General features: G+C 42.8%; 1 protein-coding gene across 2 annotated transcripts in view; it reads right to left on the bottom strand.

The window, feature by feature from the left end:
- iqcg (IQ motif containing G) overlaps positions 1-15,995 on the bottom strand; it is a 48,399-nt gene that overhangs the window by 16,757 nt on the left and 15,647 nt on the right. For both annotated transcript variants that reach the window (XM_068042366.1, XM_068042367.1), the window contains exons 2-6: positions 15,760-15,898; positions 11,009-11,259; positions 8,777-8,905; positions 7,350-7,431; positions 3,309-3,470 (exon numbers count right to left, since the gene is read on the bottom strand). In XM_068042366.1, coding sequence (XP_067898467.1) covers positions 3,309-3,470; positions 7,350-7,431; positions 8,777-8,905; positions 11,009-11,259; positions 15,760-15,898 — 763 coding nt within the window. The remainder of the gene's footprint in view (positions 1-3,308; positions 3,471-7,349; positions 7,432-8,776; positions 8,906-11,008; positions 11,260-15,759; positions 15,899-15,995) is intronic.

Genomic DNA, 15,995 nt, shown 5'->3' with positions numbered 1-15,995 from the left:
AAATTGGTTATGTAAAAAGTTAATAATAGTGCGAGCCCCTTTATGCAGAAGTCACTCATTTTTTTTTTTACAAGTGTCTGGACTTTGAATGACAGAAAGGGAGATACTTTGGTAGCCCACTGGGTAAATTAGGTGCAGTACTGAACTATACAAAGCAGGAATGTCACAGGTCGAATCCCTGCATTGTCTAATCTAATGAGAATCAATGCTGTGGAAGAAGAATTGCTGGAATGTGTCCAAGATGGTTTTCTGGAGCGATATGTTGAGGAACCAACTAGGGAACAGGCTATTTTGGATCTAGTATTATGCAATGAGAAAGAGCTAATTAATATTCTGGTGGTAAAAGAACCTTTAGGGGAAAGTGACCCAGTAGTATGATAGAATTTTCCATTAAGTTTGAAAAAGATGTAGTTCAATCTGAAACTAGGGTCTTAAATCTAATCAAGGGAAATTATGAAGGTATGAGGAGCAAGTTGACCGTGGTGGATTGGAAAAATACATTGAAAGGTTTGATGGTCGATAGGCAATGGCCAGTACTTAAAGCATTAATGCATGGTTTTCAAAAAACATACATTCCTTTAAGGCAAAAGAACCTTATAGGGAAAGCGAGTCAACCGTGGCGAACAAAGTTAAAGATAGTATTAGATCACAGGGGGAGGCTTATAAAGTTGCCAAAAAAAAGTCGTAAGCCAGAGGATTGGGAGAATTTTAGAATCCAGCAAAGGAGGACCAAAAATTGATAAAGAAAGAGAGAATAGAATATGAACGTAAGCGAGCAAGAAATATAAATATGGATTGTAAAAGCTTCTATAGGTATGTAAAAAGGAAAAAATTGGCAAAGACAAATGTGGGTCCATTACAGGCAGAGGCAGGAGAATTTGTAATGGAAAATAGAAAAATGGCAGAGAAACTAAATAATTGCTTTGTGTCTGTCTTCACAGAGGAAGATACAAGAAGTCTCCCTGAAATTCTTGAGATCCAAGGGTCTAGTGAGAATGAGGAACTGAAAGAAATTAGGATTCGTAAAAAAGTAGTATTGGAGAAATTAATGGGACTGAAAGTTGACAAATCCCCAAAACCTGATGATCTTCACCCTGGAATGTTGAAAGAGATGGCTACAGAGATAGTGACTGCATTGGTGATCATCTTTCAAAATTCTATGGTGCCTGCAGATTGGAAGGCTGCAAATGTAACCCCACTGTTTAAGAAAGGAGTGAGAGAGAAAACAGGGAACTACAGACCTGTTAGCCTGACGTCGGTAGGAGACTATTATAAAGGATGTGATTACTGGACACTCAGAAAATAATGGTTTGATTGGGCAGAGTCAACATTGATTTATGAAGGGGAAATCATGTTTGACAAACTTGTTAGATTTATTTTTAAGGATATTACTAGCAGAGTTGATAAGGAAGAACTAGTGGATGTGGTGTATTTGGACTTTCAGAAGGCTTTTGATAAAGTCCCACATAGGAGGTTACTAAGCAAAATTAAAGCTCATGGGATTGGGGGTAATATACTAGCATGGATTGAGGATTGGGTAACAGGCAGAAAACAGAGAGTAGGAATAAATGGGTCATTCTCAGGTTGGCAGGCTGTGACCAGTGGGGTACCGCAAGGATCAATGCTTGGGCCCCAGCTGTTCACAATCTATATCAATGATTTGAATGTGGGGACCAATTGTAATATTTCCAAGTTCGTGGATGATAGAAAATGTGGGACTGTGAGTTGTGAGGAGGATGCAAAGAGGCTTCAAGGGGATTTGGACAGACTGAATGAGTGGCAAGCACATGGCAGATGGAATACAATGTGGATAAGTGTGAGGTTATCTACTTTGGTAGGAGGAACGGAGGTGCAGTGTATTTCTTAAATGGTGAGAAATTGGAAAGTGTTGATGTCCAAAGGTTCCTAGATGTCCTTGTTCATAAGTCATTAAAAGCTAGCATGCAGGTGCAGCAAAGAATTAAGAAGGCAAATGGTATGTAAGCCTTTATCGCAAGAGGATTTGAGTAAGGAGCAAAGAAGTCTTGCTTCAATTGTATAGAGCATTGGTGAGGCTGCACCTGGAATATTGTGTGCAGTTCTGGTCCCCTTGCCTGAGGAAGGATATACTTGCCATAGAGGGCGTGCAGAGGAGGTTCACCAGACTGATTCCTGGCATGGTGGGATTGTCCTATGAGGAAAGTGAGGAGACTGGGCCTGTATTCTCGGGTTTAGAGGAATGAGAGGCAATCTCATAGAAACCTACAGAACTCTTAAAGGGATAGACAGGGTAGATGCAGAACGGATGTTTCTCCTGGTTCTTGGGTATAGAACCAGGGGACACAATCTCAATAAAGGGCAAGCCATTTAGTACTGAGATGAGGAAGAACTTCTTCACTCAGAGGGTGGTGAATCTTTGGAATTCTCTGCCCCAAAGGCTGGTGGAAGTTCAATCACTGAGTAAGTTCAAGAGAGAGATCAATAGATTTCTCATTGCTGATGATATAAAGGGATATGGGGATAGTGCGGGAATATGGCTTTGAGGTAGACAATCAGCCATGATCTAGAATGGCAGAGCAGGCTCAAAGGACTGAATGGCCTACTCCTGCTTCTATGTTCCTATGTTCAGTTGGTTGATTTCAGCCAAGTTAGCAGTCAGGATGTCACAGTTGGCCTCAGTGTCCCCTTGTCAGGGAAGTGAAAGGTCAGCCAGGGTCCCTACTACTGATTACTATCTAGAGCTATACTAGGGCTATACCTGGGCGGCACGGCAGCACAGTGGTTAGCACCACAGCCTCACAGCTCCAGCGACCCGGGTTCAGTTCTGGGTACTGCCTGTGCAGAGTTTGCAAGTTCTTCCTGTGACTGCGTTGGTTTCCAACGGGTGCTCCAGTTTCCTCCCACAGACAAAGACTTGCAGGTTGACAGGTAAATTGCCATTGTAAATTGCCCCTAGTGGAGGTAGGTGGTAGGAGAATGGTGGGGATGTGGTAGGGAATATGGGGTTAATGTAGGATTAGTATAAATGGGTGGTTGTTGGTCGGCACAGACTCGGTGGGCTGAAGGGCCTGTTTCAGTGCCGTATCTCTAAATAAATAAATAAAATAAATTTAAAAATATATATATACTAATGCCAGTATCTGGAGCACAGAATGTATTGGTGTGGGTATCATGAGCATTGGATCTAACAGATACTGAAAAAGATCAACATCAGCAATGTCATAGATTGATCAAAATCTGGACTGTTGTTTCACTGCTTTAAACTTTCAAGTGTTTACAGTCACAGAATTTCAGTGGAGTTAAGTTTGAGTTCCCTTTCTTATTCTGACCTGAACATCTTCCTGTAGCTTATTCTCCTCATCAGCACATTTCCTTTGTGTCTGGAAGACCTGCAGTTCTGCATTTTTCTTCATGTACTTTCCTTCCATAGCAGTTTTTGCCTTCATCTCTTGCATCTGGTCTTTTAGGTGGGCAATCATCTCATTTTTATGCTGGTCAAAGAAAAAGCACACTATAGTTCAATGGTTGCAATTGCTTTACATCTCTACAAAGACTTCTGTGCACGATCAATAACCTGAGTAGATATGGTTGTATTTCTATTTTTTAAACTAATTTGTGCCCACGGTGATGGTGGTGTTGTGTTCTAAGAGCTTGTTTGAAGCTGCCTGAATTTTCATCCTCTCCATTCGAACTGTGTTCAAATTGGAGTTGCACAGAACACAGCTGTGACTTCGGATTTTATCATTAATGCAATGATCTTCACCTGTCTTTTCAACTGGACTGGCCAAGTTGTTGAGGCAAAAGCAGATAGTTGTAACATTGTTCCATTGTCACCCATTCCACGAATAAGAGTTTCTAAAAGGTAGAAAATTCTGCTGTCTGGAACTGCCCTAAATCGATCATCCTGTTGTCAGAACATTGCAATTTATGATGCTTCACCACCTACTCCTTAGTAGAAATAACAGAGTTCCAAAACAACAACTTTCACAAGCAGCTAGCAGTGCATATTGAGTATATTTCCCTCTGTAAAGTTAAATCAAAATTCTTTACCTATCATTGGTTTATAAAAACAGCTTCATTAAAGAATTTGGGGGGAAAAATTCATTGAAACGTTGCTACAGGGAGTTGCCTCGATTCACTGGGGCAAGTGGCAGCGTGGGACACTACCTACGCAGCCTGCATGGCATTCTTCAACGATATTACTGAAGAAAACTATGCAGGTAGCGGCCCACGGTGCTGCCCACCCCCAGAGAATTGACTTAAGTCTGCGTAGCACTGACGCAAACAAATTCCTCCCCCTTTTCCTTTAATTTTACAGAGATCTGACTGGGGCCTCTTTGATTAAAACAAGAGATCGTTGAAACAATTAAAAACAAGCTCTATTAATAGAGGCTCATGAATTACATAGAACATACAGCACATAAACAGGCCATTCAGTCCAACTGCTCAATGCCAGTGTTAGTGCTCCACAGGAGCCTTCTCCCAAAGAACCATAGAAAAGTTACGGCAAAGAAGGAGGCCATTCAGCCCATCATGTCTGTGCCGGCTGAAAAAACTAGCCACCCAGTCTAATCCCACCTTCCAGCACCTGGTCCGTAGCCTTGCAGGTTACAGCTCTTCAGGTGCATGTCCAGGTACCTTTTAAATGAGTTGAGGGTTTCTGCCTCTACCACCGATCCGGGCAGTGAATTCCAGACACTCACCACCCTCTGGGTGAAAAAGTTTTTCCTCATGTCCCCTCTAATCCTTCTACCAATCACCTTAAATCTGTGCCCCCTGTTAATTGACCTCTCTGCTAGGGGAAACAGGTCATTCCTGTCTACTCTTTCTAGGCCCCTCATAATTTTGTACACCTCAATTAAGTCACCCTCAGCGTCCTCTGTTCTAAGGAAAACAACCTGAGTCAATCCAATCTTTCCTCTTTAAAGCTTTCAAGCTCTGGCAACGTTCTTGTAAATCTCCTTTGTACTCTCTCCAGAGCAATTATGTCCTTCCTGTAATGTGATGTCCAAAATTGTCCGCAATACTCCAGCTGTGGCCTAACCAGCATTTTATATAGTTCCAGTATTACATCCCTGCTTTTGTATTCTGTACCTTGTCCAATAAAGGAAAGTATTCCATATGCCTTCTTCACCACTTTATCTACCTGTCCTGCCACTTCCAAGGACCTGTGGACATGCACTTCAAGGTCTCTCACTTCTAGCCCTCTCAATATCCTCCCATTTATTGTGTATTCCCTTGCTTTGTTTGCCCTCCCCAAATGCATTACCTCACACTTCTCCAAATTGAATTCCATTTGACATTTTTCTGCCCACTCAACCAAACCATTGGTATCATTCTCGAGTCTACAGCTATCCTCTTCACTATCAACTGCACGGCTAATTTTTGTGTCATCTGCAAATTTCCCGATCATGCCTCCCATATTTAAGTCCAAATCATTAATATATACCACAAACAGCAAGGGACCCAACACTGAGCCCTGTGGAACACCACTGGAAATCGCTTTCCATTCGCAAAAACATCCATCGACAACTACCCTTTGTTTCTTGTCACTGAGCCAATTTTGGATCCAACTTGCCACATTCCCCTGTATCCCATGGGCTTTTAGCTTTCTGACAAGTCTGCCATATGGGACCTTGTTAAATGCCTAACTAAAATCCATGTACACCGCATCCACTGCACTACCCTCATCAATCCTCCTTGTTACTTCCTCAAAAAATTCAATTAAGTTAGTAAGATACAACCTTCCCTTAACAAATCCATGCTGACTATCCCTGATTAATCCATGCCTTTCTAAGTGGCAATTTATCCTATCTTTCAGAATTTATTCTAATAATTTTCCCACTACCGAGGCAGGCTGCCCGGCCTAGAATTATTTGGCCTATCCCTCGCACCCTTTTTAAACAATGGTACAATGTTCGCAGACCTCTGGTACCTCACCTGTATCTAGTAAGGATTTGAAGATGATCCTCAGAGCATCCGCTATTTCCTCCCTGGCTTCCTTTAACAACCTGGGATAGAATCCATCCGGCCCTGGTGAATTATCCACTTTCAAGGATGTCAGACCCTCTAGTACTTCCTCACTCATTATGGTTCTTGTATCTAATATTTCACACTCCTCTTTTACTACAATATTTGCATCATCCCTCTCCTTTGTGAAGACAGAGACAAAACAATGAAGGTGACACACGCAATTGTTTTCTTTCTGGGCAAGAGAGGATAATTGGCAGTCATCTGCAATTATCATGACCTTAAAATGGCTTCCCTCTGTACCGTAAACCTTTATGGTTCTCTGACAAAAAACTCATTAAGAACCCTGCCCACATCTTCTGCATCCACGCATAAGTTCCCTTGTACATCTCTGACAAGCCCTTCCCTTTCCTGAGTTATCCTCTTGCTCTTAATGTACTGATAAAACATCTTTGGATTTTCCTTGATTTTACCTGCCAATAACTTTTCATGTCATCTCTTCTTTCCTAATTTCCTTTTTTACTTCACCCCTGCACTTTCTATACTCCTCTAGGCTCATCTCTCTTCATTTAACCCAATTAGAATATCCTTCTATTCCTTTCTCTCACATCTGTTTATCTGGCTTCCCCTTAAAGGCATCTATGCTATTCACCTCAACTACCCTTTGGGGTAGTGAGTTCCACATGGTAACCACTAGCTAAAGACGTTTCTCATGTATTCCCTATTGGATTTATTAGTGACCAACTTGTATTTATAGCCACCTAATTTTGGTCTCTGTCCCCCACAATTAGTGGAAACATCATCTCTATATCTATTGCATCAAACCCTTTCATAATCTTCAAGATTATCAGGTCATCCCTTGGCCTTCTCTTTTCTAAGAGAAAAGAGCCCCAGCCAGTTCAATCTTTACTAATATGATTTCATCCTTCTAAATATGTTTTGTGCCTTTCCAGTGCCTCTATATCCTTTTGCAATATGGAGATCAGAACTGTGCACAGTACTAAGATTGGTCTAACCAAGGTTGTATACATGTTTAACATAACTTCCCTGCTTTTCAATTCTAGCCCTCTGGATATCCCCAGTGCTTTGTTTGCTTTGCTTATGGCTTTGTTAATATGCATTGCTACTTTCAGTGATTTGTGTATGTGTTCCTAGACCCCTTTGCTCCTCTACCTCATTTAGACTCTTATTATCCAAGGAGTAGGTGACCTATTTATTTTTCCTATCAAAATACACCACCTCAGACTTACCAATATTGACTATACCACCACTGCACCCGCCACCCAGTTTGGTGATATCCACAAATTTGAAATTGTACTTATTCCTGAGTTCAGAGTTCTGAGGAGCAGAATTCTGTAGTGGAGAGCATGAAAGACATCAGAGAATGAAAAGCTCAGAACCTGTTGTTCAGTCTCCTTTTCCTTTTGTAAATTTTGCAGCTGCTTTCTCAGAACTTTAATTTTTCTTCTGCCTTCTTCCTCCCTGTGAGATGTTTTTGAAAAAAGTAAGTACAACAGGAAGACACAGCAGTTACTACAAGCTCCAAAAACCTCCAGGAACTAAGTGATTACCAAATGAAGTTTTTGAAGACAAATTAACTTTGCATTTATAGGAATTATAGTTACAACTGTTGTAATTAGAATTGAGAGAAAATCCAAATTTGGTCAGGTTTTTATTTTTGCCCAAACAAAGTTTTGGATTTTGGTGTGTTTTACCTGCTTTTAAAAATGTGCAATTTGTCCTTTTAGCCCAAAAGCCCAAACCTGTTTTCAAGCTAAGCCCAAAATCAGAACTATGGTCAAGTCACTCATTCACAAATTTAATTTCTTTACATTTTGGAGCATTTTACAAAAAGTTTAATGTTTTAACACTCTCTTCATCAGGGTAGATAAGCTGCCAGCAAACAGTTTTCAAATTCCCTTCACCATAACTTCCCATTCCCATCCTTCAGAGACTGTTGTAGGCAGTCTCTTGAGTAGCATTGGGAAGAGCATCTCATTTCTCTTTATTATCTATGAAGAATACATAAGAGTGCCCTGGCAACTGCAGTGACAGAATACAAAATTTCTATCTTGTGAATTAGAATGCCAACTTCCACTGTTACTCCAACCCAACTCATTTCAAGGATCAGTATTGCCAATGGACATTAGGTGAGGCACTTGTCTGGGAGGAGGATATATACAGAACCCTCTCACTTCACACAAGTTGAACCTACTATCAAATTAATTACGGCGTAATACTGGCAGAAGTTGTGGACAGTTCTGCAGCTCCCACAACCATCCAAACTTCTCAGCTGAATGTGGCAGCAAGGAATTGGGAAGCAGTAGCAACTGTGCATCTAAAAATGGGAAAATTAGGAGATACACCTTTGATGTACCTTACTGTTATAGTCTGATTTGATTTTAAATCAATGTTTAACAATATAATTCTGTACTCTGTTCCTTGTCCCTCACTTGACACAAATTATTTATTTGCTGCTCTTTTAATTGAAAATAATAGGCAAAGTGAGAGAACTACAGCTGGCAACATTTGTTCCAGTACACATTCATTGAGGAAACCCCGCACATATAGCGGCCTGCGGTGCTGTCTGCCCCCAGGGAATCTACATTGTCTGCGTGCTGCTGCTTTGAAGGAGCGCTACATGAACAATTTTCTCCCCCAGTTTCCAACTGAAGTAAGTACTGAGAGAAATGTGGCTGAGTGGCTATTCCAGTACACACTATTGAGTTAGTATAATCGATTTGGCTAGGTATAGAGTGTATCATTTATTCAGGAAGAGTGTGTTGCCCATTAAAGTAAATACTAAGAGTAACATATCAGAGCTAACCTGATGATAACATTTTGGGTGTTGATTTTTTTCTTTTTCTCCCTCTCGACAATGTTCAGTAAAGTTAGAAATGTTCCAGAAGAATTCAGCTCCTGCAAAGTGTCATTGATCACTTCCAAAGCAAATTGCCTATTATCAGAATGAAAACTATTAATAGGCAACAAACAGGGATATAGTGAGTGATATACCAGGGTATACCCACTATAAAGTAAAGCTATACATTATGAACAAACAGGGATATAGTGAATGATATACCAGGGTATACCCACTATAAAGTAAACCTGTGCATTATGAACAGGGATATAGTGAATGATAAACCAGGGTATACCCACTATAAAGTAAAGCTATGCATTATGAACAGGGATATAGTGAACGATATACCAGGGTATACCCACTATAAAGTAAACCTATGCATTATGAACAGGGATATAGTGAATGATAAACCAGGGTATACCCACTATAAAGTAAAGCTATGCATTATGAACAGCGATATAGTGAATGATATACCAGGGTATACCCACTGTAAAGTTAAGCTATGCATTATGAATTTACGTCTTCTGCAGGTATCTACTCGGGTTCAGTGATGTCAGGCACTGCCTTAAGCGACCTAGTTGTCTGGCTTTTTTCTCAGAAGTTGACAGCCACTGTCTCCTATCTGCCAGTCTGGTGGCAGGATTTGGGAATATAACAGTGATATTACCCTGTGATGTTTGGTGCAATCAGTACAATTTCTGTTTGTGCACTTTTATGAAAAAAGTAGAGAACACATGTTCCAATAGACCACTTCAGCAAATCTTATTTTAGCATAGAAAGGAAATGCCTTCTCTCTGTTAGATGTCTTAACAACCAATGCAGAGATTGCTTCTCCCCCCCACATCATCTTTGACTGACCTCTGATGCCTGTGTTGATATTTAAAAGCTTTTTAAAGACTAGAACAGATCAAAAAAAAACTGTTAACAGCAAGGTACAAGATGTCTTCTGAATGACCAGACAATGCTATCCCACATTTAAAACACCTTTCAAATGCCACTGGGTTGACAAAGTAGCAAGGGAATGGCTGGAGTAGCAAATCACTTTAGGGAAATTTCTGCTTTGAAAGCACTTGAAGTCTGGGTCCTATTTATGGAAAACAATAGTCATACTATGCCGAACCATGATAGTATGAATAAAGAATAGCAGAAAGGGCTACATCTTGATTTTGTGCTATAGTGTAGTTTATATTTGGGGGGTGGGGGTGGGTTACAGGGAACAGTGTCTGAGGAGAGGATCCATTTGCAATATTGGCTAAAATGGGATCCAGGAAGGGAAATTGGGTGCTCAGGAGTTTCGTGGGAATGGGGTCAAAGGAGCAGGAGTGCAGGTATGACTCATGGATGAGATAAGCTTGGAAAGAATAGGAAGATGGAAGTTCAGGGCTAGAGCATGAGTTGGATTGGGGAGGGTTTGGATTCATGGGCAAGGAAAAGGAGGTGTAATAACAAAGGGAGCTGAACAGATAGTCTGTATCTTGGAAACAAAGAAATCCACACACCTTGCATTTGTTGTTAGTTGAGGATGCAAAAAGTGCAGAGGAATGAGTTTAAGGAGTCATAAAGAAAAAAAGCCACGGTGATTCTGAATTATCCTGGGGTAGTAGCCATTTTGGCAGAGGAGAGCAAGACCTGGTAGAGCTTGATGTAGTTAAGCTAAATCTAGTGATGGATTATTAAGTCAGTTATGCCTCAGGTCAATTCGTATTTGGGTTGTTTGGACTTGGAGTGAAAATGGATTAATGACAGATGGGTGATGGTGATTGTGATGGGAACAGAGACGTCAATGGTGGACATGAGTGATGAGCGAATCAACAGCTGCAAAGATATCTGGGAGAATGGAGAATGAAAGGTATGTGTTGTACTGAGTTTGATAGTATGGATGTAACCGATTTGGAGTAATGCTGAAGAAAATGGGGTTGAAGGAGGACAAAGGGACTTCGGTGGTGAAGGATATAAGGAAGTGGTCAGTGATCAAACCATGTGTGGGCATGTGTTTGCTTGATAAATGCTGTGATAGGAAAAAAAAATGTTCACATATAAATACAAAACACTTTAGACAAACTCTTAAAAATGTGACTTCATACCTACATTTTGACCTAATCTATCGTAGTTTGTATTGAAGGACTTGAAAATATACTCAGACAAAAATGATTACATTAAAGTGCATTGGCACTTAGAAGTTAGGCCCTGGGACCTCACCTGTCTGCTTGTACCTTTGATAGATTATCAGCAGTAAGTGGACTCTGTTTCAGGGATGTGTTGAAGAGCTGCGTGCTCCTCTTCAGATCCCCCGCAGCTTTCTGGATTTGCTCTCCCAGTTCAGCCAGCTGTTCTCCGGAGACTCTTCCAGCCTCCTTCTTCTCATCTGACCTAGAAGATATCAGCTCCTGAAACTTTGACTCCACCTGCTTCTGGCTTTTCAGTATCATGTCAATTTCATTTCCTACAATCTGGACATGAAACAAATGTGAGATTTCCCTTTGGAAAGATAAAATGCTGTTATGATCAGGTTTTCTAAGAAATTTAGAATTTTTACAAGCATAATTTATATGAAATAAACCTGATCTTATTTGTTTTTAATTCTGAAATTAAACAAGCTGCATTGTTTAGCAGGTGCCAGTTGAACTGGAACAACCTAGACTTTAAGCATTACAACACTACCCCTGAACCTTTCAGACACCAAGCCATCCAGGACAGGAACAACATTAAAGTCTCATCTCTACTGACATACAGTGCTGTAATGAATGCTTAAACCTATGTGGACAATTTAGATTGACTGTCCAATTTATACCTTAAATAAACATGAAAGAAAAAAGCCCTGGGCTAGAAAGAGAGGAAATCTTAAGGGTTTTTACTCCTAGGAAACATTTGCTGCTGGAAAGTACACATGGGAGCACAGGCTTGGGCTTAGCTGCAATGTTCACATGTTTGAATCGCTTGCAATGTGAAGAACTGTCATTCAGGCAAGTTACCAAAGGGTTGCTAGCAAGAATAGGTACCAACAGGTTGCACCACAGACATTTGACAAAATTATTGACTCAGCCAGGGACATAGGAGCAATTAATCTGTATATAAAGTGTGTAACCAACCTAATGTCATCAAAACACAGTCCGATTTTTAAAAATCTCCTTATTTAGTGAGATACCTGGCATTGTTAATGCTTGCACAAGTTGTCAATGTCTGCCCACACACTTGATGTAGCGATGTGGAGAATCCGGATAGATGTCCATCTGCAGGGGTGATCTTGATCTCTTTCTCTGTCCCCTCGCTCTCTCTTCCCCCTCTCTGTGTCCTTCTCTCACTCTTCTCTCTCTCCCCTCTGTGTCCATCCCACTCCCCCTTTCTCTCCCTCTCTGTCCAACTCCCGCCCTACTCTCTCCCCTCTTTGTCCATCTCTCTCTCCCCCTCCTCCCTCTGTGTCCATCCCTCTCCCCCTTTCTCTCTCCCCTTTTCTCTCTCCCCCTTTCTCCCCCCTCTCTCTCTCCTCCCCCTCCCCTCTCTGTGTCCAACTCCCTCCCCTCTTTTTCCATCTCTCTCTCCCCCCCTCTCTTCCCCCCCTCTGTGTCCACCCCTCTCCCCCCTTTCTCTCTCCCCCCTTTCTCTCTCCCCCCTTTCTCTCTCCCCCCTTTCTCTCTCCCCCCTTTCTCTCTACCCCCTTTCTCTCTACCCCCTTTCTCTCTACCCCCTTTCTCTCTACCCCCTTTCTCTCTACCCCCTTTCTCTCTACCCCCTTTCTCTCTACCCCCTTTCTCTCTCCCCCCTTTCTCTCTCCCCCCTTTCTCTCTCCCCCCTTTCTCTCGCCCCCCTTTCTCTCGCCCCCCTTTCTCTCGCCCCCCTTTCTCTCGCCCCCCCTTTCTCTCGCCCCCCTTTCTCTCGCCCCCCTTTCTCTCTCACCCCCCCTTTCTCTCACCCCCACCTTTCTCTCACCCCCCCTTTCTCTCACCCCCCCCCTTTCTCTCACCTGCTCCCCTTCCCCCCTTCCCTCTTTCTCTCCCCTTCTCTCCCCTTCTCTCTCCTCCTCTCTCCCTCCTCTTCTTCCACTCCACCCTCTCATACACCCCTCTCCCTCTCTCTTTCCTCCCTCTCTCTCCCCCCGCCTCTCCCTCCTCTCTCCGATGAAGGGTCACTGACCCGAAACGTTAACTCTGCTTCTCTTTCCACAGATGCTGCCAGACCTGCTGAGTGGTTCCAGCATTTCTTGTTTTTATCTCCCTCCTCTCTGTCCTGCCTTTCTCTCCCCCATCTCTCTCCCCTCTATCCCTCCTCTCTATCCTGCCTCTCTCTCCCCCCCTTCCTCCTCTCTCTACCCCCCCATCTCTCTCCTCCCTTGCTCTCCCTCATCTCCCCCCTCTCTCCCCCCTTATCTCTTCCCTCTCTCTCCCCCCTCCACTCTCCCTCTCTCTCTCTCTCTCTGCCTATTGCGAGCGAGAACAGCAGTTCGGAACTTTGGACAGATTTGTGGTTTTCTGGCAGGCTGTGAAAAGAAAATTGGAACTGTCCGGAAAACCCCGAATCTGACCGAAGTTCAGAAGCACTGTTCCTGCTCCCAGCCAGCACCTGTAAGGTGTAAACTGACACTTGTGATTTTTTTTAAAAGCCAGTATTCCCAGTATGCCTGCAAGCCATTTTCAATTCTGTATCGTGGGTACCAGAACTGTATTACAGTGATGTGACGTATGTAAATACTCTTTGCATTCTAAGGTGATCAAACATGTGAAATAGGATATTTCCTGAGAAATGTACTTCTGACAGAACTGAAATTATCTCAGATTCTGACACCAGATGCTCATAAAAGGTGGAAACAACAGGATCAAACCAGATTCTTTGTACCAGTATTATGGCAACTTGGCCTAAGTAGACACTGATTATAGTTTTCTCACAAATGCCAGACCAAACTACCTAGCACCATTGCAAAGGTCAGTAGAGCTGTACATGGCCTTTTTCAACCTCACAAAAGCCTTTGACTCTGTCAACCGCGAAAGCTTATGGAGCATCCTACTCAAATTTGGCTGACCTCAGAAGTTTGTTACCATCCTCCATCTACTCTATGATGAAATGCAAGCTGTGATCTTCATCAACGCAACCACCACAGACCCTATTTCAGTCAAGACCAGAGTCAAGCAAGGCTATGTCATCGCACCAATCCTCTTCTCCATTTTCCTCGCTGCAATGCTACACCTCACCTCCAGCAAACTACCCGCCAGTGTGGAGATAATCTACAGAACAGATGGCAAACTGTTCAACCTATGCTGCCTTCATTCCAAAACCAAAATTGCTCCAACCTCACTCATCGAGCTTCAGTGCACAGATGACGCTTGCGTATACATTCATTCTGAAACTGAGTTCCAGATCATAGTCAACCCCTTCTCCGAAGCATATAACAAAATGGGTCTTTCACGAAACACTCAGAAAATGAAGGTCCTTTTCCAACCAGTTTCCACAGCACAACACCTCCTCTTGTCAATCAAGATCAATGGCGAGATCCTGGAAAATGTGGCGGCACAGTGGCGCAGTGGTTAGCACCGCAGCCTCACAGCTCCAGGGACCCGGGTTCGATGCTGGGTACTGCCTGTGCGGAGTTTGCAAGTTCTCCCTGTGTCTGCGTGGGTTTTCGCCGGGTGCTCCGGTTTCCTCCCACATCCAAAAGATGTGCAGGCGATAGGTAAATTGGCCGTTGTAAATTGCCCCTAGTGTAGGGAGGTGATAGGGAATATGGGATTACTGTAGGGTTAGTATAAATGGGTGGTTGTTGGTCGGCACAGACTCGGTGGGCCGAAGGGCCTGTTTCAGTGCTGTATCTCTAAATAAATAAATTAAATTAAAAAAAATATTAGGAGTACTTAAGAGTCTTCTCTTGACAAAGGCAGATATAGACAGCGAGGTTCATCATCGCCTTCACTGTGCTAGCTCAGTCTTTGGCTGATTGAGGAAGAGAGTATTTGAGGATCAGGATCTCAAACCCAAGACTAAGATCATGGCTTACTGGGCAGCAGGGATCCCTGCGCTCCTATATGCTTTGGCGAATTGGACAATCTACACCAGGCAACTCAAAGCACTGGAGAAGTACCACCAAAGGTGCCTCCGCAAGATCCTCCAAATCCGGTGGCAAGAAAGGCGGTCCAAAAGCAGCGTCCTCTCCCAAGCCAACCTACCCAGCATTGGGGCGCCAATCACCCAAAACCAGCTCCATTGGGTGGGACATGTCATTTGCATGCCTGACACCAGACTCATGAAGTAGCTGTTCTACTCAGAACTTGGTCGTGGCAGGAAACTCCCAGGAGAACAGCGGAAACGCTTTAGAGATGTCCTTAAAGCATCCCTGAAGAGATCAAACATCCCTGTTCATTCATGGGAGTCCCTGGCTTGTGACCATCCTAGATGGAGAAAGCTCATTTGGGAAGGCATCATACACCTTAAAGGATTTCATCGGGAACATGCAGCAGCCAAGCCGAGGCATCAGAGTGAGCACACAAACCTGCAAACTACTCATCTACCTGACCCGTCAAGCGCCACCTGGCCCTCTTGTGGCAGAATCTACGGATCATGCATTGAACTCATCAGCCATCTCAGAACCCATCGAACCAGAGTGGAAACAATATCCTTGATCCCGAGGGACTGTCTGAGAAGAATGAGGGGCTGTGATGCTATTGCATGCTAAGATTGGTGAAATACAGTTGACTTAATTAACACTATGAAAGTACTGGAATAAATACAGCAGTGAGGAGATAAGGTTTTTAGACTGGTATCTTTAAGAGTTAACCTCTCCAATTTTTATATTTATTTTCTTGTTGCGGTAGGTCTCCTTGGGACACATACCTTCCTCTAACTGACAAAACCTTCAATGCATATGGTAAAACTGGTCTTGATCTGGCATGAAAGCAATTTATTTAATACCTTTGTAGATGCAATGACATACAGACAGATGGCCAAAGATTTATGGAATCACTTACACTTGTCACATCTGCCCTTTCCTCATAGGAGACTGGTATGATAAGGCCAAGAATGGTTAATTGATCTATGCAATCATCCAGCACATTGCAGATCCGCAGAACATCCCCCTGGGAAAGTGGCTCTATTGCCTCAGACTCTCTAAAGGAAGTAAAAAAGGAAAAGAGGTTATACTGCATTCAAGCAAGGATTAGATTGTTAACAGCAGTCTACCAGTTTGCTGCCTTATGACTGGAAT

Source organism: Heterodontus francisci, chromosome 11 (genome assembly GCF_036365525.1).
Source record: "Heterodontus francisci isolate sHetFra1 chromosome 11, sHetFra1.hap1, whole genome shotgun sequence".
In the NCBI taxonomy this organism is placed as follows: Eukaryota; Metazoa; Chordata; class Chondrichthyes; order Heterodontiformes; family Heterodontidae; genus Heterodontus; species Heterodontus francisci.
Note: the sequence above shows the minus strand (reverse complement) of the source record. Positions and strands in the feature narration are given on the sequence as shown.